The sequence below is a fragment of the Biomphalaria glabrata genome, chromosome 8 (assembly GCF_947242115.1).
Source record: "Biomphalaria glabrata chromosome 8, xgBioGlab47.1, whole genome shotgun sequence".
NCBI lineage: Eukaryota > Metazoa > Mollusca > Gastropoda > Planorbidae > Biomphalaria > Biomphalaria glabrata.
Window position 1 is genome coordinate 37,518,748 of NC_074718.1, and position 22,651 is coordinate 37,541,398.

At 37.2% G+C, this 22,651-nt stretch overlaps 1 protein-coding gene across 2 annotated transcripts in view; it reads right to left on the reverse strand.

The window, feature by feature from the left end:
- The window catches only part of LOC106058159 (fibrillin-3-like), a 204,915-nt gene that overhangs the window by 172,393 nt on the left and 9,871 nt on the right, over positions 1-22,651 (reverse strand). For both annotated transcript variants that reach the window (XM_056039655.1, XM_056039656.1), the window contains 3 exons: positions 20,706-20,895; positions 17,942-18,067; positions 14,327-14,443 (listed from right to left, as the gene is read on the reverse strand). In XM_056039655.1, the coding sequence (XP_055895630.1) occupies positions 14,327-14,443; positions 17,942-18,067; positions 20,706-20,895 (433 nt within the window). The remainder of the gene's footprint in view (positions 1-14,326; positions 14,444-17,941; positions 18,068-20,705; positions 20,896-22,651) is intronic.

A 22,651-nucleotide genomic window follows, 5' to 3' on the forward strand; every position in this document is an offset into this window, starting at 1 on the left:
GAATTCAAGTAAAATCCCCGCACCACAACACACATCATACCATCTAAATGTTGTGACATAATTGGCACTCTCCGACTAACAAAAGTTCATGGACAACTTTTAACCAAATTTATTCAAGATCTAGGACCAATTTCTAAACTCTTCAAAGGAACTTCATTCTTATTTAACGGAGGACAGAATTTCTGTGTTTAACAGGTCAGTTGGTTATCGATAATTCTTTTATAAAGATTTTCGTTAGAGTTACGTCTAACTCACGAAATCTATTATTATATGTAATTGGCAAAAGGAATAAGACCAATATACATAATAACTGGCATTATTAAAAGACCAGTAAGTCAAATAACTGGCATTATAAAAAAGACCAGTAAAGTAAATAACTGGCATTATAAAAAAGACCAGTAAAGCAAATAACTGGCAATATAAAAGACCAGTAAAGCAAATAACTGGCAGTATAAAAAAGACCAGTAAATCAAATAACTGGCGTTATAAAGAAGACCAGATTTAACCAACTGTTAAACCAGTAAAAAGTACATCGGCTCAATAGATCTATATATCAATCATACGACTCCAGTAACTACAAGTCTACTGTCAAGAATTTATCAGCAAATTAAGGCTTCAAGAACTTTGTCACTAGATCTATATTATTATTATATCTGAGATAAAGCCAAAATCCAGATATCGAACATTTTGCTCCAATACAAGAAACTAACAAAAAAATTAAATATGGCTTCCAGTTCTAGAACACAACGATTCTTCGAATTGTTCGAATTAGCCAAAGAAAAGCATATCCCAAAGCCAGACCAGTGGCAGTGGGCAGAGAAACAAGAAGAAAAAGAATATCAAGAGCAAGAATCTGAAAAACAAAGGCAAGAATCTGAAAAACAAAGGCAAGAATCCGAAAAACAAAGGCAAGACGCCGAAAAGCAAAGACAACATGAAAAAGAAAAAATGGAATCCGAAAGGCAAAATAAAGAAAATAAAGAAAGCATTCCAATTCAAGGTCACTCAAGTATGTTTGACAAATACAGATTAATGAACAAAATATCGGCTTTCAACGAAAACATTGACAATATGGACTCGTATCTCATAAGATTTGAAGAAATAGCTACAACATCCGGTCTACCTGAAGCACATTGGTCGAGCTCACTCCTCACCCTTTTGACTGGCAAAGCTGTCAACATTTGCTCACAACTGTCCATCAATGAACGCAGCACTTACTCTGATATCAAGGAAGCTCTACTGCGCCAATACGGAGCAACTTCAGCCAACTATAGAAAGAAATTATATAATGAAAGGCCACAGCAAAATGATGATACTCAAATTTTTGTAGCTAATATGTCAATGTGGTTTGATAGATGGGTATCCATGGCAAAAATAGAAGAAAGTTACCAAGCTCTTCGTCAACATATTATTATCGACAACATCACCCATGCTCACTCAGAAGATATTCAATCCTACATTATAGAGAGAAATCCTACTGATATACAGACATTAACCAAGATCATCAGACAATATAGAGCAGCCTATCCAAACAAGTCAGTCAAACCATCTGTTGAAGAAAATTTTGTCTGCTTTGCTCAAGACAAAAATGCAAGATATAAGTCAGATGACAAAGTCAAATGCAACAAATGTCATAAACTAGGGCATTTCACGTCTCAATGCCGCAGCAGAACCACAGAATGTTCATTTTGCCATAAAAAGGGTCACCAAAATCATGAATGTTGGAAAAAACAGGCAGTCTCCAAAAATCAAAATTTTGATAGACCCACATCACCAACTCAAAGATACAGCAATAGAGAGCAATACAATCTCAACAAAGCACCTGGAAATAATAAACCAGATAACAAACCTCGCTACAGAAGTCATTCACAAGACTCCAAACCACAATATATGCCAAACAGAAGCCCATATAACAGAAGCTATTACAATGAGCACTCAACTATGACAGTCATTGCAAAGTCCAATGGTCTCAAATTTTATCCAGGCTTTGTAGGAGACAAGAAGGTGGAAGTTCTTCGTGACACTGGAAGCACGTCCACATTAGTACATGAACGCTTCGTACACGCAAACCGTTTCACAGGCAACCACGTCCAAGTCACTGCATTCAACGGAACTGTCAGCAAGTTACCTGAAGCCATCATTTATGTTACTACACCATTCTTCAGTGGTCAAACAAAAGCTTTAGTAACACCCAATCTACCAGTGGACCTAATCATTGGAAACATAGAAGGAGTTAAAGAATGCACCCCTCAAGAACTTGCTGAATGTACAAATGACATAGAGCAAGGTCAAAAATGTTTGGCAGTAATGACAAGATCCATGTCCAGACAACAAGAACATTTGGCACCTGAACAAGTTAGCCAAAATAATCACATGGCTACCTCAGTTACTCAAGTTATGCAGAATGCAACAGAACCAGTTACTAGTCCAGTAGCCAGCAACAATCAAGAACATTCAACATGGACACCCCCAGTTACATCAAGCCCATCCCTACCGGTCATAAGTCCACCTCCAATTCCCGAATGTCCATTGTTGAACTTTGAAGAACAAGACGACATGCCCAGAGTCTCTAGCAATGATACAAGAACTCTAACTGGTCAAACTGAAGTCCATCAAGACAAGTCTCATGAACCAGAAGCAGATACTCATATTCAATCAACTTTGGCTATACCAGACAAAAGAGAAACTGTTCAATCTGACTCTATCACTCATACAAGTATTCCTCATTTGAAAGAATATGAGTCAACTAAAGGAGCCATTACAACCAAGAACATTGAAAGTCAAAGAATATTACATGAACACATGAAATCAAGATATTTTGCTCAAGGAGATAAAGTCAATTTACTGTTACCAGATTGGAGTAACAAGCTATTCTACAAATGGCAAGGTCCATTTACCATCACCAGAAAGATTTCCAACCTGCTTTATGAAATCAATGTCAACAAGTTTACCAGAGTATTGCATGTTCATATGTTTGAACATTACCATGAAACAGATAATGAAGACATCAAAGCAGAAGATGAACATTTTACAAGCTTAGCAACTATTCCTGAGGAAGAAGAAGAAACATCATCAACACCCATTCCTGAGATAGATGTTTCATTACCGGCATCAAATCAATTTGACATTCCCAAGGTCATCACTCTGAATGACATAGCACTACAAACAGTGAAGAACATTAAAGTGTTTACAGACCATGCAAATTTCTTTACCAGTGTTTCTGAGACATTTCCAGTACTGCAATTTGAAAGAAACTCAGAGAGCAACAACACTGACAACACCAAGGTTCATCCTCCGTCCACTCAAGGGGCAACTTTTCTTCAGAAAGGAACAAATGAACTTCTTCAACATTGCTGTATTGACCGATTGAACTCAGACATGTTCAGTCATTGCTCTATTGAACATTCTAATGCAAATCATTCTGCTACCATTGTTCTACAGCGTCAAAGTTCATCAACCAGAAAATTGAGTTTTGGTTTCGGACAGTTCTTATTTTCACCAAACTCAAAAGCGGTTCAATCAGACATTATCTGTGAGATCATTATGACATGGAGACAACAGCTTCATAAACTGAAAGACCTTTTCTTCAAGTTTAGAAAACGCACATGCACATCCATGTCGGCAATTCAGAAAGGTTCCGAACTTTACATTTCTACTCTACATATGTACTATAGCATATTTAGTGCCACTTGATCCATTATCATTCATACTCGTCAAGGAAGAACAGTATTCAGTTGTACTTAATCAATTAATTTGTCTACTCATTTTCCACAGGTATTCTATATCAGATGTTACATTTATTTTAGCACCAAGCAACCCACTGAGGAAGGTCATTCATTCAAGATACTTCGTTTATTATGTTTCAGCATCTTTGCATATGACATGCATCAGACATTTTAATTTTTAAATCATGAGCATTTTATTTCAGGTATTTTATTTCAGGTCGAATATTATTGCATATATCCTATTAAAATAGTACAGATACATGACAGACAATTGGAATTTTTCATTGCTTCACACATATTGAGATTTATATCACATTGAGTATTATTTTCTCAGAAGATTGTCATGTACTATCACAATTATTTTTCTATGTCAATTTTTCATATGCAATATATTTTTCCACGTACACATTTTCACATTAGTACTAACCAAATGAGTTATAATGTCATATTTTAATTTCATCATAAGGCACCATGAAGAAAAGTAACCTATTCAATTCAAGATTTAATTTATCCAAGTATTATGCTTTGTACAACTTTTGATATTGTTCATGACAAGCATTGTCTCATTTTCATAACCACTTGCATAGTGGGACAGGTGTTCAAAGTCATCAATAATTTTATTCACTGCATTTACATTTTTTATTGTTGTTATCTCCAAGTTGACTTTATTTTGTCATATGTTACCTCAACCATTTTTCTATAATTTCATGTATGGTATTTTGTGTATATTTAAATATTTTTAATACATATGAGCATTTCTATTACCATACAAATGCTAAATGGAGTGGGGAGTAATATGTCACAGATTACATTATAGAATTGTTTGTACATTTCACTTTTGAAAGTAATATAAGCCCTCGACATGAGTCTCGGGATTTAATCCTCAAATTTAGACACTTGACATTCAAGTCAGGATTTACCCAAGGGACGTAATTAGTATGTTTGAAATCTATTGGTTGATTTGAATTTAAACAAAGACATTTTTGAAAAGAGTTAGCGCCAGAGAATTGGCGGTAGTAAGAAGGTAAAGGGAGTCGATAAAATAAGGTTCTTGTAGATAGTCACGATTCTAAGAACTCTGTTTGAAAAGCCTTTGTAATATGTTTCATGCTCATTGATTTGTAATTTGTACATAAACTGTACTTACGTTGTATTTAATAAAGTTCCAGAGTTTTGTTTTATCAAAGAATCGTCAATTGTGATTCTAGATCGTCATTTTTGTTAACTATTGAATTCAAGTAAAATCCCCGGCACCACAACACACATCATACCATCTAAATGTTGTGACAGTAACATTGGATTTGAAGGTGGAGGTAACATTTGATTTGAAGGTGAAGGTAACATTTGATTTGAAGGTGAAGGTAACATTTGATTTGAAGGTGGAGGTAACATTGGATTTGAAGGTGGAGGTAACATTGGATTTGAAGGTGGAGGTAACATTGGATTTGAAGGTGGAGGTAACATTGGATTTGAAGGTGGAGGTAACATTGGAATTGAAGGTGGAGGTAACATTGGATTTGAAGGTGGAGGTAACATTGGATTTGAAGGTGAAGGTAACATTGGATTTGAAGGTGGAGGTAACATTGGATTTGAAGGTGGAGGTAACATTGGATTTGAAGGTGGAGGTAACATTGGATTTGAAGGTGGAGGTAACATTGGATTTGAAGGTGGAGGTAACATTGGATTTGAAGGTGAAGGTAACATTGGATTTGAAGGTGGAGGTAACATTGGATTTGAAGGTGGAGGTAACATTGGATTTGAAGGTGGAGGTAACATTGGATTTGAAGGTGGAGGTAACATTGGATTTGAAGGTGAAGGTAACAATGGATTTGAAGGTGGAGGTAACATTGGATTTGAAGGTGGAGGTAACATTGGATTTGAAGGTGGAGGTAACATTGGATTTGAAGGTGGAGGTAACATTGGATTTGAAGGTGGAGGTAACATTGGATTTGAAGGTGGAGGTAACATTTGATTTGAAGGTGGAGGTAACATTGGATTTGAAGGTGGAGGTAACATTGGATTTGAAGGTGGAGGTAACATTGGATTTGAAGGTGGAGGTAACATTGGATTTGAAGGTGAAGCTATTATTGGATTTGAAGGTGGAGGTAACATTGGATTTGAAGGTGGAGGTAACATTGGATTTGAAGTTGGAGGTAACATTGGATTTGAAGGTGGAGGTAACATTGGATTTGAAGGTGGAGGTAACATTGGATTTGAAGGTGGAGGTAACATTGGATTTGAAGGTGGAGGTAACATTGGATTTGAAGGTGGAGGTAACATTGGATTTGAAGGTGGAGGTAACATTGGATTTGAAGGTGGAGGTAACATTGGATTTGAAGGTGGAGGTAACATTGGATTTGAAGGTGGAGGTAACATTGGATTTGAAGGTGTAGGTAACATTGGATTTGAAGGTGGAGGTAACATTGGATTTGAAGGTGGAGGTAACATTGGATTTGAAGGTGGAGGTAACATTGGATTTGAAGGTGAAGCTATTATTGGATTTGAAGGTGAAGGTAACATTGGATTTGAAGGTGGAGGTAACATTGGATTTGAAGGTGGAGGTAACATTGGATTTGAAGGTGGAGGTAACATTGGATTTGAAGGTGGAGGTAACATTGGATTTGAAGGTGGAGGTAACATTGGATTTGAAGGTGGAGGTAACATTGGATTTGAAGGTGAAGGTAACATTGGATTTGAAGGTGGAGGTAACATTGGATTTGAAGGTGGAGGTAACATTGGATTTGAAGGTGGAGGTAACATTGGATTTGAAGGTGGAGGTAACATTGGATTTGAAGGTGTAGGTAACATTGGATTTGAAGGTGGAGGTAACATTGGATTTGAAGGTGGAGGTAACATTGGATTTGAAGGTGGAGGTAACATTGGATTTGAAGGTGGAGGTAACATTGGATTTGAAGGTGGAGGTAACATTGGATTTGAAGGTGAAGGAACAAGACATTTTTCTTTTGGCTCACCTTCTGTGTTTTTTGTTTTTTTCGCTCACCCCCTAATGGGTGTCACCCGGTGCGGACCGCATCCCCCCCCCCGTACCCCCTAGTGACGCCACTGTAGCTAGGGCTACCGGTCAGCAGTCAACGCTCTCCGAGACTCCAGAGTTGTCAACAATTTTGTGTTGTAGGCCCTGCGCACGCTAAGATGTTAAGGTCATCTGATTCTGTGCCACACGGTTTCCAAGTGTGTCATGTGGCCCGCACAATGACCGACCGCCTTTGCTTTTCCCCAACTAATACAGGTACCCATTAGAGCAGGTACCCTGATGATCCCGAAATTCGAAATCCCATTAACTTCAAAATCCCAATGTACACAGAGATTCATGAACCATACTCCTCCGCGTTTTGGCATCTAAACTACCGCGTCTAACCCTCTGTATAATAACTCACTTAAAAACTACAATAAATAGTCTCAGTCTTGAAAATCGAATCATTCCAGATTTCGTATGTTGACAGTTTATCAAATCTGGAGTTAAAGCTATTACTGTGTATATATATAAATATTTCTATTTCAAAGTGGCAGGTGTGTAGGCGCGCGAAATAACTACGTATAGCACTCTCTGAAAAAAAAAAGATATTATCTATTCTGAAAGCCACATGTTCCTACAATGTTATCGTGTTTTACTACATAGACCTATTTTGAAACATACAATACCTAGTATAAGTAGTACTAGGACTGCTAGTGAGTAAAGTAGAAAAGAGACACAGGCATCATGGCAATAGAGCCTCCTCTCAGATATCTATTCCCTGTTGTTACATAACACACCAGAAAACAGACATGCTCTGGTCACTGACGCACGTTTTGAAAAAAAGATGTGACGTAATGCATACAACACTGACAACTTGAGGATTCGTGACACTGAAAAATGGAGTGGTGTCCCCTTAATATAGAAATAATTTTTTTTTAGTCTTGAACAATTAATTACAATGTATCATATCCATAAAGAATGTTGTACAAAACGCAGGAACCTAAAAATAGTTGAAAGAATCAAACTTTGAATACACTCTATAGAGACCTTGGTTTATATTCTTAATAGAACTAGGACTAGAACAACCATTAGCAATGAAGATATACCACTTCACTTATCCTGTATGGAAGAAGACCCATGCCAAAGGCGATCTTCCTTGGCGAGCCCAAAGTAGGACGGCGTAATAGAGGTGCCCCCCCCCCCCCCCGCAATCGCTATAAAGATCAACTCAAGTGCCATTTCGCCCCAACTGGCATACAAGAAAGTAGCTAACAGCAGATGGCCTCTGAAAGAGACAGTTGGAGAGCTCTCACAAAGGCTACGGGACACACACTTGAGACAAAGGAAAACCCTTATTGAAGACAGGAGCAGAAGACGGAAAGAAAACCACCGGCGAACAACGGCTTTGTCTGCACGAGGTGCGGAAAAATATGCAGGTCGCAAGTGGATTTGGGTAGCCATGTGTACTCAGCCTTAATCTTCGGAACCGAAGACATTGCCATTATTTTTATGTTATTCATTATTTTTAAACTTCTAAAGAATCTAAACTAATTTTTGTAAGTGAAATGACAATACATTTCTGGACATTGTGCACAATAATGTTTACGAAATTCTAGCTCTAAATACTAGGTGTTAGGGACATAGCCCTAGACCACACAATACGGAGAGAGATGGTGACAAAGAAAGTTTTGGACAGCGAAAAAGGCTGGACCACCACCCTTAATATCACTCCTGAAGAGGGCTCTACAGTCACGTGAAAAGGTTCTCCGCGCGATGAACTAAAATCGTTTCAAGACTGTGGGAGACCAACAGAGACGTGAACTTATAAGATAAGTGTTCCGTCAAAATAATTAAGCGTCAAAGGTCGCAAATAAGCGTTTAGTTAATCGTAAAAGTCGTATTTCATGTTCCATAACATGATTCATACAAGTGCTATTAAATCTCGACATTTTCCAAAGTAAATTTGTAGTGGCTTGTACTTTTACATAACTTTGTTATTGTACACGGATCTCTGGCTGAACTTGCTTGTTAAGTCACTAGGTTCAAGTCTAGAATTACAAATTAGCAACCATTACATTACAGAGGTCACAGCAATCATAGGCTAGTACTGAATGGGATTTAAACCCTAAGATTTAAAGGATTTAAGTTCGCTGGTTTATAACCTCAAGGAAGTTCACTCAATGTTGTGTTCCCCCCACCTCTTAAATGAGGTGTTGCCCTAGATACTCACTAATCTTGAGAAGACAATGCATCATGTCACGAGGCCAACTTGTATACTTGTATGCATAAACATGTTCATCTGCATTGCAACGTCATTTGCTAATGGCGCGTGGGAGAAGGGCGGAGCTTTCTGCATAATGACGTAGGTTTGAAAAAAATACAACAAATTAACTGCCAAGCAGGAGAGTAGTGGCTAAAAGGTAAAGCGCTTGTCTTCTGAACCGGGTTCGAATCTCGGTGAAAAATAGGATTTTAAATTTCAGGTTTTTAAGGCACCTCTGAATCTGAAGCGTAACTGACATATGTTGGAGAAAGTTAATGAGGTTGGTCATTGTGCTGGCCGCATGAAACCATCGTTAACAGTGGGCCAGGGATACTGATGACCATTACATTATCTGCCCTATAGATGACAAGGTTTACAATGAGTACTTTTAAAACTTTTACGGTGACTACTGAGACACTACGGAGTGCCTGAAAAAATGACAAATATCGTCAGAAATTCATATGAGGGGATGAATAATTCAGCTAGACTGGGTCTTACCATAAACAGAGGGAAGACCAAGGCGTTCTAGATAAAGGCGTCCAGCAACACACCCACTCCTTGAAGATCGCGGTCTTCTCCTATGCCAGATCTGCTACTTTTCCCAGTGGTGTAGCTAGGGATTTGAGGGCCCGAGGGCTTGACCTCATTAGGGGCCCTAGCATTTTGACATTCGACATCATAACATGAGATAATGGCGTATTATTTAATGTAAAAACAAATTTCGGACACTTATTAGGGGGCCCCTCTCAAGTGAAGCTCGCGGAGATTTTCAAATTAAGACCACCCCCACCCTAGCTACACCACTGCCAGTTAAGAATTTTTATAAGAAGAATTGATAATAATAGTAACATTATTGAAGAACGTATTAGCTTTGAATCACTCCGTGAAGAAAACAACAACAGAGGGTCTGACATCTATGTTAAAGCAGAATCTTAACTAAACAAGGTTACAAAGACAGTTAGTGTGGAAATACAAACTCAAAATCGGCTTCCAAAGTGGTGTTATTGAATGATTTGAAGTGGTCCACTATGGCAGGTAAAAATAGGCAGGTTTCAATATTTTCAGAAAGAATATCAGAAACTATGAACTATAAACTATCAACAACTACAACTCTATCTCCATCTATACAAACAAGAAGAGACGTGCTCGTGACGAAAGTGTTGTCGATACTGTTGTATTGTTAGTTTGACTAACGACTTGATACCACAGGATACGGAGATTTATAAATGTTATTATTATTACATTGTTAATATTCATATGTATTCAATGACCTGATACGTATGAAGATACAGTTAAAATCCTAGGTGTCACTTACAAAGACCGCATCATGAATGAAGAGATTAGAAACAAGATTAATACAGCGATTAGACCCCCCACGATAACCTGCTAATCATTGTAAAAAAAAAACAACAACGTAAACTCAAACTCTCTGGCCACATCACAAAGTCTTCGGGGCTCGCCAAGACCTTCGTTCAGGAAACAGTACTATGTAGAATATTAAGAGGAAGACAGAGAAACCTTTTTTAAACTCTATTACCGATGTTCAAAATGAGTTGCAGAAAAAATAAATATACAGCCTATAATTATAACAATATTCCTTGAAGGTTGTCAATTTGTTTATATTTTTGGGAATAAAATTGCTTGGTAATTGGCAACACAGTGACCGTAATAATTTTTCTAAATATAATAGTCTTAAAAATAAATTTGGCATTTTTGTGCATTCTATTATTATACTGTTAAAACTTAGATTGGAAATAATAGACATTCACGACATTTTGCGCACCTTTTTTTAAATTTCCTATTAAAATTCCTCTATATAGCTTGTAAACTTTTCATGGGTGGAAAAAAAATAACTATTTGTGTACACTACATTGTATTCAATGTTGGCGAACACTCTTGAAAGTTTTGTGATCTTTATTATAAAGACACGTGAGAAATAATAGGAATGATCATCAAAGGGGAAGTATCCACAAAAATTAATCGCCCTTGGTATATGGAAGGGGGGGGCAACTCTTGTGTTGCTACCAATAAGACAAAAAACTTTCTTTAAGAGGATAAAGTGCAGAAATGATATCTATTATTGAACAATACTAAACACATATTAAAGTTCCAAAACCGTTCTACTTTTTCGCAACGCAAGTTACGGTGAATTTCTTTTGCTTTCCAATGATTCTATGCCAATAAATACAAAAGATACAAAAACATATTTTGTATGAAAAATGTTGACATCGGGCTGATTACACCTTAGAACTACATGCACTGCATGTAATGCTGCACAATGTTTAATCCCCTCGCCCTTTACTTGTGGTTTCAGTGCAGAGGAGCAATTTCAAGAGTCTAAAACTCAAGTTTTTCCAGCCCTACACTGTGTGTGTGTGGGGGGGGGTATATACTTGAAAAAAATTGAAAGGCACCAATCCTGCAGCTAAACTGAAAACTTAGGTTTACACACAAACATGATGTTCGCGCTGGACTGTCGTTCGGACTTATCGACGGTCCCGGGTTCAAACCTTGGCCGCTCCCATCCTCTGTCGTCCTTCGGGAGGTTTGGACTAGGAAGTAAACTATCTTCAACTCTGAAGGAACATCCGAAACATGTCAAACATTTGACATGACATTCTTGTGGGTTACATTTCCTCCTATGACGTAGGCCCTACACTGACTGGACACCTTGACACCGAACGGGTATTTGAAAAACCAATATTGAAAGATATTCCTAAAAAATTTGTCAATTTCTGAATATCTTTGGGAATAAAATTACAAACGAATTGGCCACACAGTGAAAAATCTGTTCCGACCTTTATCGTGTTTCAAAATATAATCATCTTAACATCAAATTTGGCTATTTTGAATTCGCTCCGTATGCACATCTAGAAAATCAGGCTTGACTTTTATATATTTAAAAAGAAACGTGCTAACATTACAAGTGGCTTTCTTCTTTTTAATTTAGTCACGCTATCAACGGGAATCCCTTCACTCGCCTCAAATGTTTCTTTGTTTTCAGTTAAGAAATGAACAAAATAAACAGACGTAGATGAACTTTTTGAGCACCATCGTAAGTAGACAATAAATTCGACTGTAATAGAAGAACTTATTGTGCTAAATGTTACAAACATCATAGTGGCAGTAATGAATCAGTAAAAGAAATAAATAGAATGACCAATGTATAGACCACTATCAGCTCATGAAGTAAGGATTTCTATAAAACAAGCAAAATATAAAAATCTACAGTAAAAGGAATGCAACATATGAGGCACAGAGACATGGCTGCACTTAAATGTTCCTGTACAATTTTTAAACTGTAGTTGAACATGGAATTAGAATTTAGCTTTTCTATCAAAATACATGGTTAAACTGAAGTTAGCGCGTAATAAACTAAATGAGTAAGGAAAGAAATAGACTGGATGTAGCCACTAGAGAGCCCCTTTACCTTACTTTGACAAATTTAAAGCTGGACATTTCTAATATTGTTGGACTGCAGGGGGCACAAGGTTCCCATTAGCTTAATTTCATTTTTTAAAGTAAATTTATCAAAAATTATATTTAGATATAAAAAAAATTAAATTTACACTTATACTTAAAAAAAGTAGGCCCTAATATTCAATAACTTAAAAAGGGAATTTTCAAAGTGAATGATGCAGAGTGTTGACAATGAGGTTAATTTTAGTGTGTATTTGCTGCAAGTCATTTGACATATTTTTGGTATAGTAGTTATAAAACTAATGATCTGTTACTGGCAGCATGAAAATTAATAAATAAATGACATTTTATTTAGATAGAGAGACACACACTTCTTTATTAGTATTTTTCTTGCAAAGGGGATGGGGCACTGGCGAACGTATAAAAAAATAAAAATACGAAAAAAGGGCGGTGGGCCAAACAAAGTGGAAGGCCACTGATCTAAGGTTTTAAAAGTCATCCACGATTCCAATGTAGAGAAAAAACAACAACACAGCTTAGAGACTATGTTGTAATGGGCGAGTTCAACAAAATTCAACATTACGTCATACGTAAAAAAAAATAAAAATAAAATAGAAATCTATTTTTTTTTCCAGATTGATTGGCCATGCAATAGTCTGTATTAAAAAAAAAAAGGTTAAGACAACTTTAAAAGACTTCTTTTATTACAAAGTAAATCAATAACTAAATATAATTTTTTTAATAGAAAGGGGAAGCTAACAAGTCTTTATTCCCATTTTAAGACTATATAAATTTTATTTTAAATATAAGAGTAAACTAAGTTTGAATGAAAAAGTCAAGATGTCTAAAACTATATTTGAAACAATAAAAAGTACAGCATTCCTCAGAGGGAGAGTATATGACAAAAGTGAAAACAACGTCACCGTAATTGTATTTCAGTTACAAATCAATATTTCAATATTTAATTTTAAAGTCGAAAGAACAAATGGGTTTGATCGTAGACTTCGTGCTGTTCACTTACACACCACCATGTGACACACGTCTCCAGTATTTTCAAGACATCTTGGTTGAACGTATAGACGATGAAGACCATTTCAAACGTGGATGCTCTACTGCATCAATGACTCTCAACCTGACATCGAATAGCCCCAACCGCTCTTTTTTTTTTTTTTTTTTAATCTTAACTCTTCTTAGTAGAACAAAAAGTGTTATCTTGGAGACAGATGAATGGATTTCTGAAGCTAGAAATGCAGGGTAGGCATTAGGCTCTACTAATTGTCTAAATAGGGAGCGTAAATTTTTGTTTTTAAAATAAAAGAGTGGCGGTGGGGCTAGATAAGATAAGATATGATAAGATATGATGTGATATGATAAGATAATTGTATTGATCCAAACAAATGGAAATTCAATTTGGCTACAAGTGTTCACCTCAGCATTATTATAACAATAACAATATAGAGATGTGCAAACACAAATATCATTCAAATTGGTATTGTACACACACCACCAGCGTTTTATGAACTTCTATGTACTTCTCTGTAACAAATGATCCTGAAACACCCTGATTAGGAAAATAACATTCGAGATATAATTTGTCCTGGTGAGTGAAATCTGGTGAATGTATAAGGCCTTTCCCTGGTCTCTCTCGAAACATTGATATACAGATAGATAATTATCTAGTATTGGCAATATTAGGATCTTAGTTAGAGGATACATAAGAGAACAAATGTTTGAAGTCACTGTGATAATGTGGATTACATCCTGATAGCTAGATCTAGATTTAGTTACGTAAAAAAAAATAGAAAGAAAAAGAAAATAAAGAAAAAAAAAAAAAGAAAAAATACAAGGAAAGAAGATGGAGAAATAGAAAATTCTAACAAGAAAATGGCACAAGTTTTGAAGGAAAGCAATCAGGAAAACCACAAAGCTAGTCGTACTTACCCACGCAGTTCCGTCCCTTGGGAATAAATCCTTCAGTACAGGTACAAAAGAAACTGCCTTCAGTGTTGACACATTCGTGCTGACATCCACCATTTTCAATGGCACATTCATCAGTGTCTACATTTTAAATAAATGTTAAAGAGTTGATCAGCAACAACAAGATGCATAACTAAATAAAATAACCAAAAGGAAAACTACATTAAAAAAGAAAAGAAAAATCTATCAAAGGGGAAATAGGCAGTAAAAACATTTTCTTTTAAAGTTTAAAAAGTTATGTCCCTTTCTTTTTTTTTTTTATACCCTTTTTTATTATTATTATTATTATCTTGGAAAGAAGGTGTGCAAGTGTTTAGAAGACATATATATTTTTACACAATTTAAAGAATATTAGTGCTCCTATTTCACTTTACTATCTCAAACCCATATTGGCTTGCTCTTCTCATCTGTCCCTTGACTCTCATCACACGGGTCAAATCTCGTCACCTTCAGTGAAGTCCAGTAGGGCGTCGACGTTGATGGTTAGAAAGGCTTTTATCCAACTACCAGGCCTGGACATGGGGCTCTTCACCCCTGTCCTGTCTGAGGGCCCCCAACGGTAGACGGTCATATCGGTTGACTGGGCCTGATCGGGCCGTGCAGTGTACACAGCGCACCGGTCCTGGGTCCACTCGCTACAAGTGGCCGAGAACAGTGCTAACTGCGGGGAGCTTGTCTCATATTCCTATACTGTAATTGCCACAATTCCGTGCAGGGACCGCCACTCCAGCCACGGGTCTGATGACGGCTCCCATGTGGAACGGCGTGGCGGACTTCTTGGACTGGCGTTCTTTCCATCCCAACCCCGAGTGAGAGAAAAAAAAACAAAAGCTCACCCAGGATAGCCCGGCCGGGCCTGGTTCGCTACTCGTACTTAGCCTATTTAGTCTCCACCCACTAGACGTTTCCACCGGAGGGCCACGCAGAGGCGACCAAATCCCTCCACTTTTCCCGGTCAACAGCTGCTCTTAGCATGGTATCAAGGGAGAGGTAGGTCCATTCTTATAAGTTATGCAGCCAACTTTCACAACCATATAGGAGTACATAGACCACTAGCGAAGAACACAATTTAATTTAACTTGGAAGCTGATGTTACTAGAAACCCGGGCCTGCTGCCCTGCCTCATCGTGGTGCGCGGGAAGAAACGGTCGTAAGAAGGGACGACTATGCCGAATGGGTGGCAAAAACAAGGCTCCCGCGGTAGTGCCTAAGAGTGTGCGAGAGATTCCTCATTGCACTGTGCGGGGATGAACAAGAGTCCCGGCGCCGTCCCTCAAGAGGCCGTTACATAAATGACGTGTCCCGCACGGTTTGCCTGGTATAGTATCGGAATACGACGGGGGTCCCAGTGGTTTGTCTCTAGTCCGCGAGTCCGGAGTGTCCGTATCCACTGGAAGTGAACACAAAACCAAACTGTAAGTTTAACCCCGAGTCTCAACCCCCGTCGGACAATGTGGCGGGAAGGAGGAACTCGCAGCCCATTTCAGGTTGGTGGAAGGGAGCTTTAGTTCGCTTTTGCTGGCCTTAGTGTTCCAAGTGCGAAGCACAACTCTACTACACAATTTCAAATGATGTTACTAGAAAAGCTATCACGGCAACCTTCACCAGATACCCCCTTCGTTCTTTCCATCTCTCCCCAACTGGTTCAGACAAGTCATACAATCATAGTGTAATTAAGAAAGCTAAACGCATGAAATAGCGGTAAAAAAAAAAATTGGTAAAAAGTTGTTTCTAATCGCTCAGATTTATTACTGTTACTCTAGATCTATTACAACTTTAATTACATGTGACTCATCCAGCCGAATATTGTAAATGCACATAATATAAAGTTGTTTTTTTTTTAAGTATTTTGAAAATATTCATCTTTTACTTTTACTTTGTGTGTGTAAATAAGGTGTTAGTTACATGAGTTAATAGCAGATTGCAAACTCTAAGAGCCCCTGTCTTAGTTTCTCCTATCCGAAACGTCAAGTGGTTCCTGCCTGATATTACATGTCAGTGCTAAATATTTATTAGGGGCCCTAAACTATAGTCTGTGTCGCCTAAGGTTAAGTTCCAGCGTTTCCAATTTTTTAGTTACATTTTTAGCCTTTAAAAAAAAAAAAATCTCGCCGGATTGTTTTTTTAGCGGCCCCCGAAAGGGGAAAAGACGCTATTAGTTTTGTGTGAAATGTCTGTCCGACTGTCCGTTCGTCCCGTTTAGATCTCGTAAACTAGAAAAGATATTGAAAATCCGACATCACAATATTTTAGACCATTCAAAGTTCTGATGGAAGGATTTATTCCCAAGGGACGGAACTGCGTAGGTAAGTACAACTAGCTTTGTGGTTTTCATGATTGCTTCCCTTCAAAACTTGTGCTATTTTCTAGTTATAATATTCTATTTCTCCATCATCTTTCCTTTTTTTTTCCTTTTTTGTTTGTTTCTTTTTTTTTTTCTTTCTATTTTTTTTTGTAATTAAATCTAGATCTAGCTATCAGGATGTATCCACATTATCACAGTAACCTAAAACTGTTGCTCTTTAGGTACTGGAGGTACCCATCAGTAACACTACATGTATATCTTCTGAAGCGGGGGTCCCGGGTTCGAATCCTGGTGAAGACTGGGATTTTCAACTTTAGAATCTTTGGGCGCCTCTGAAACCACTCAGCTCCTCAGCTCTAATGGGTACCTGACATTAGTTGGTGAAAAGTAAAGGCGGTTGGTCGTTGTGCTGGCTACATGACACACTCGTTAACCGTAGGCCACAAAAACAGATGAACTTTACATCATCTGCCCTATAGACCACTAGGTCTGAAAGGGGAACTGGTAAGGCCAGGTTCACATCTAACTTTACATTCACTTTCACCTATCATTTGATGTGCTGGACCGTTGAGGCACTACACAAGATCTGTTAACCTTCATTCTCCATTCTTATCTCTCATTTGTCTTTGATATATTTTCATTCGGATGTTCTTTCTGAAAATATTGAAGCCTGCCTGGGTGGACCACTTCGGGGGCCGAATTTGAGTTTGTGTTTCCACACAAACTGTCTTTTGTAACCTTGTTTTTTTTTATTTTCTAACGCAAAATGAGTTAATGAGCTTCGTATAATAAAACAGCGTCTTCTATTTGCACTGACTACCATAGGAATACAAGATTTATTTCGATGTAAGTTGCATTCTCTTTTTTTTTAATGGCGCTCAGTTGTAGTGCCTTAAAGACATTGAAGACATCCATTATAAGACATAAACTGATATTTATAATATCTATAATGTGTAGCGTGAAAGTTGTAGAGTCTTAAGGATACAGAGATAGTGACGGATACAGAGATAGTGACAGCAGATCTCTATAACATAAAGTCATAGAGATCAATGCTAACAAACAAGAAGTTAAGGTACCGGAGCTGTTTATACAGAGGCGTACACAAGTAGATATACTGTATTAAAAACAACATAAAAACAGGTACACATTTAGTGCATCTATTATACAAACTAATGGGGCATAAATATTTCCTTTCCCTTGAAGCATTAATTATGCTTAATTGAGCCAGTATAAACATGTAATCATTATAATAAATGAAGTAACATTTGTCTTACCACTGCAACTTTTGGCGTCTGTTCCCAATTTGTAACCATCGTAACAGGAGCAGGCGTATTTCTTGCTTCCTTCTGGTGTGCAGTAGTGGGCACAGCCCCCGTTGTCTTCTTCGCACGAGTCATCATCTAAACACACAAGACAGTTGTCATTATCATTTAAACACACAAATAGAGTCATCATCTAAACACACAAGACAGTCGTCATTATCATTTAAACACACAAATAGAGTCATCATCTAAACACACAAAACAGTCATCATTATCATTTAAACACACAAATAGAGTCATTATCTAAACACACAAAACAGTCATCATTATCATTTAAACACACAAATAGAGTCATTATCTAAACACACAAAACAGTCATCATTAACTAAACACACAAATAGAGTCATCATCTAAACACAAAAGACAGTCATCATTATCATTTAAACACACAAATAGAGTCATCATCTAAACACACAAGACAGTCATCATTATCATTTAAACACACAAATAGAGTCATTATCTAAACACACAAAACAGTCATCATTATCATTTAAACACACAAATAGAGTCATTATCTAAACACACAAAACAGTCGTCATTATCATTTAAACACACCAATTGAGTCATCATCTAAACACACAAGACAGTCAACATTATCATTTAAACACACCAATCGAGTCATTATCTAAACACACAAGACAGTCAACATTATCATTTAAACACACAAATAGAGTTGTCACAGCTTTCCTATTTTATAACTCTATCTACTTATAACTGGGTACAAACTACCATAGGTCTCGCTACGTCTAGGTGTCCCTGATTCAGATGTATTTATAAATAAACAAGTAACACTCGATCAAACACAGAAACTTTGATCATCTTTACGGCATCTCCCACAAGCTGGACTCTGTCTGACAACTCCCTGACAACAAACACACTTCCGGTCATTCGCGCAGAGTGTAAAAATAGATTATACATACATACACACATTCATCCGTGACAAGAGTCATTATCTGAACACACAAGACAGTCCTCATTATCATTAAAACACACAAATAGAGCCATTATCTTAGCACTCAAGTCAGAGTCAGGATCTAAACACACAAACTGAGTCATTATTTAAGCACACAAGACAAATTCATTATTTAAACACACAATCCAGAGTCATTATTTAAACATACAAGAAAAAGTCGTCAAACTCATCATCTAAACACAATCGGAGTCATTATCTAAGCACAAGATGTAGATACTTCTATTTACATTAGCTTGTTGAATAATATTTTTTTTCAGAACTCAACTCTTAGTGACAATTATTTTGTAGTTGATTATTAGACAGTAGGATAGATAGGTAAACGCATGTAGAGTTTTTATGTAACAAAAACAACAACAACAAAACAATGATACAAAAGGAAAAGCAGAGATCAGACACTATTCACTGTGGAGAAGACAGTACCTCCGTTATACAGCTCATAGTGCTATGATGTTTCTCTAAAGTTATGAATAATAGACTTTTAAAAATTGAGCATATTTTATCCCGCCCATTTTACCCTTCCACCACCCCACCGGGCCCCCCCCGCACCCCCCCCCCCGGAAAATCAAAATCTTTTACACTTTATAATAATCCAATGGAAAGCATTTAAATCTAGACTTCAAATGCGTCGCACACAATTTTTCTGAACATAAATTTATTGAACTCCTCAACCACACGAAGGTGTATAAGTCCGTTCAATATAAATATGTTCTAGTTCTCTAGCCAAATTGAGGTGATGTTAGTACAAACTGATAGAATCCAAAGTATGATTATTAAAAAGAAAAAAGTTCACTACATATGAACGGAGATTTTAAAGAGATTTTTTTACAAAGAGGTTTTAGTTATATAAATTAAATGACCTAAAGAATATTGTGAAGAAAACACAAATCTAAACCAGAAGTCTGGGGTTCAATGCCACCATTCATCTCAGTCTAAATAAATCTAACCAAGACAATGAGATACAACTTCAGGATAGGTAACATGTAAATAGCACAATGTCTGGCTAATTCTCAAATAAGTTTAACTACAATCAGTTTAATTACGGACTAAACTAATAAGGTGCACATTTTTTAACCTACAAGGGGTTGCCAGGTCATCTGTTATGCGCTTAGGACTTTCATCTCGAAGGTCGTGGGTTCGAACCCAAACCGCTGAGATCAATCCTGTGAATAGTTTGGGCTAGGACTCTAAAGAAACATCCGAGATATGTGAAACAAACAAACAATAGGTTGTGTCTGTACGTTCAAGATTTGTAGTAACTTTAACAGCAACCTAAGAGATTAAAGACAGGATGACTACAGCGATTGGACCCCACGATGACCTGCTAACTACTGCCAAAAAAACGCAAACTAAAACTCTATGGCCATATTACAAAGTCCTCGCAAAAACCTTCCTTCAGGGAACAGTACCAGAGAAAAAAAAAGGAAGAGGCAGACAAAGAAAGCGATGGGAAGACAACATAAAAAAATGGACGGGCCTGTCATTGAAAGAGATTCTATCCAAGGCAAAAGACAAAGAGAAATAGATAAAGACTGTTGATAGATCTCGTATGGTGCCCCGACGGTCCAACAGTCTAAGGGATATTTGTAAGTGAAGCCTTGAAGCTGCTCAAATTTCTATTATAAATTTTTGTATTTTTCAAACAATGTCGCTGTATCTCATCCAAACAAAAAAAAATTGTTCAATATATTTTCCTCAATAAATCATATTTAAATTAATGTCCATAAAACTGTGTAATATCTTTACCTGCGATACACTCGGGCGCCCTGGGTGCCGTCCAGAAGAGGTTCTTACAGAACAATGTGTTGTGTTTGTTGCTGCGTAGCTTGTAGCCGCCCATGCACTTGTATGTCGCCACCATCACATACCTGTGTTTGGCCTCATTCATTACGTATGTGGTCTCCACTACAGCATGCTGGATATCCGGTGGAGTCACCTGGTGGTATGGAGGTAACGGTGGATTAGATCAATGACGGCTTATGGAGTGAGTGTGTGCGTGTTTCTGATGTAACGTTTTGAGAACCGTCGAGTCAAAGTAATGTGGACAATAATTGTTTGTATAGACTGAAATTATTGAGGTTATAAATAGAGAAGTGGAAGTATAAGTTCACAATGTGGAAATAGTGACAGACTTCTAGTTGTTTCTTTTTTTGTTTAAATTGTGCAAACATAAAAAAAAGTAAAGATCCTGTAAAGAAACAAGTCCTTTTACGTTTAAAGTGCCTTTTAATTGTGGAACATTTTAACAAAACATACATACACGGCAATGTTATGTACAGATACCCAACTTCACTCGCTGACTTCCTCTCTTCTTGTTTACACACTCGTCACTTCCCCCAAGTCCCCTAACTCTCGATACCCAACACTTGACCGTGTGTCACGGTTGACCACACAGTAAGCGTGTGTCACAAGAGATCCCCTTTCAGACCTTGTGGTCTATAAGACAGAAGATGTAAAGGCCAGCATTTTTTTTCCCTTTTTTTTTTTGGTGGCCCACGATTAACGAAGGTGCCCTGTGACCAACACAAGGACCAACCGCCTTTACTTTTCCAAAACTAATGTCCGGTGCCTATTAGGGCTGGATGGACTCGCCTTAAAGATCCCGATATTAAAAATCCCAGTCTTCACAATGATTCGAATACGGAAGCCTCCGGTTTCGGAAGCCAAGCACTTTACCACTCAGCCACTGCCCCTTCCTAAATTGTGTGCTCTATCATATTTGGTAGAAGTTGAAAGCTGTTTGTATACTGTTCATAGAATATATATAAGTGTTTATAGGTGTTTATAAAGACGTTTGTTTTAATGTTATTGAAGCTTATCTTATCTTATATAATACAGACGTTACTTCAAAAAAGAAGATGACTACGTCCTACGCGTCATGCATTTAGTCATGCATACTAACCAATGACTTAAATTCTGCCAAGTTACTGGTTTTCCTGGCTAGCTCAGACAACCCATTCCATGCTCTAATAGCACTAGGGAAGAAGGAGTATTTGTATAAATTTGTCCTAGCATATGGGGTGAGGAATGTGCCTTTATCTTTGTGTCTTTCAGAGTATTTTATGAAATTTTGTTTTTGTATTTGAAGGTTATGGTTCAGTGTTTTATGTATAATTGCTACTTTACTTTTGAGTCTTCTGTCCTGAAGGCTTTCTAAATTTAGTGAGTTTACTAAAGGTGTTACTCTAGTCAAATGTGAATATTCGTTTGTTATGAATCTCACTGCTCTATTGTGTGTCTGTTCCAGTTTCTTAATGTTTTCTTGAGTTGAGGGGTCCCATACGGAGGATGCATATTCTATTATTGGCCTAACCAAGGTTAAATAACATTTTAGTTTTATGTTCTTATTTGATTTATAGAAATTTCTTTTAATAAATCCTAATGCTTTGTTTGATTTTTTTATAGTTAATATAGTCAATATGTTTATTCCATGACAGTTTTTCATTTATTTTAACACCTAGGTAGACATTATGACAAGAAAACGCCTTCAACAGTTGAGTTGGGCTACGTAGTTGGATCTACAACCCAATGTCCGTGTATCAACAGGCATAAGGACCTACTTGATAATACACTTTATGTTAAAGATGGTTACACATTATTAAACATAGTTAAGTGTTCAACGGAAAGGGGTGATAATCAAACAATACCAACAGTTGTCCCATCATGACCCAGTAATACATGAATAGCTCTTT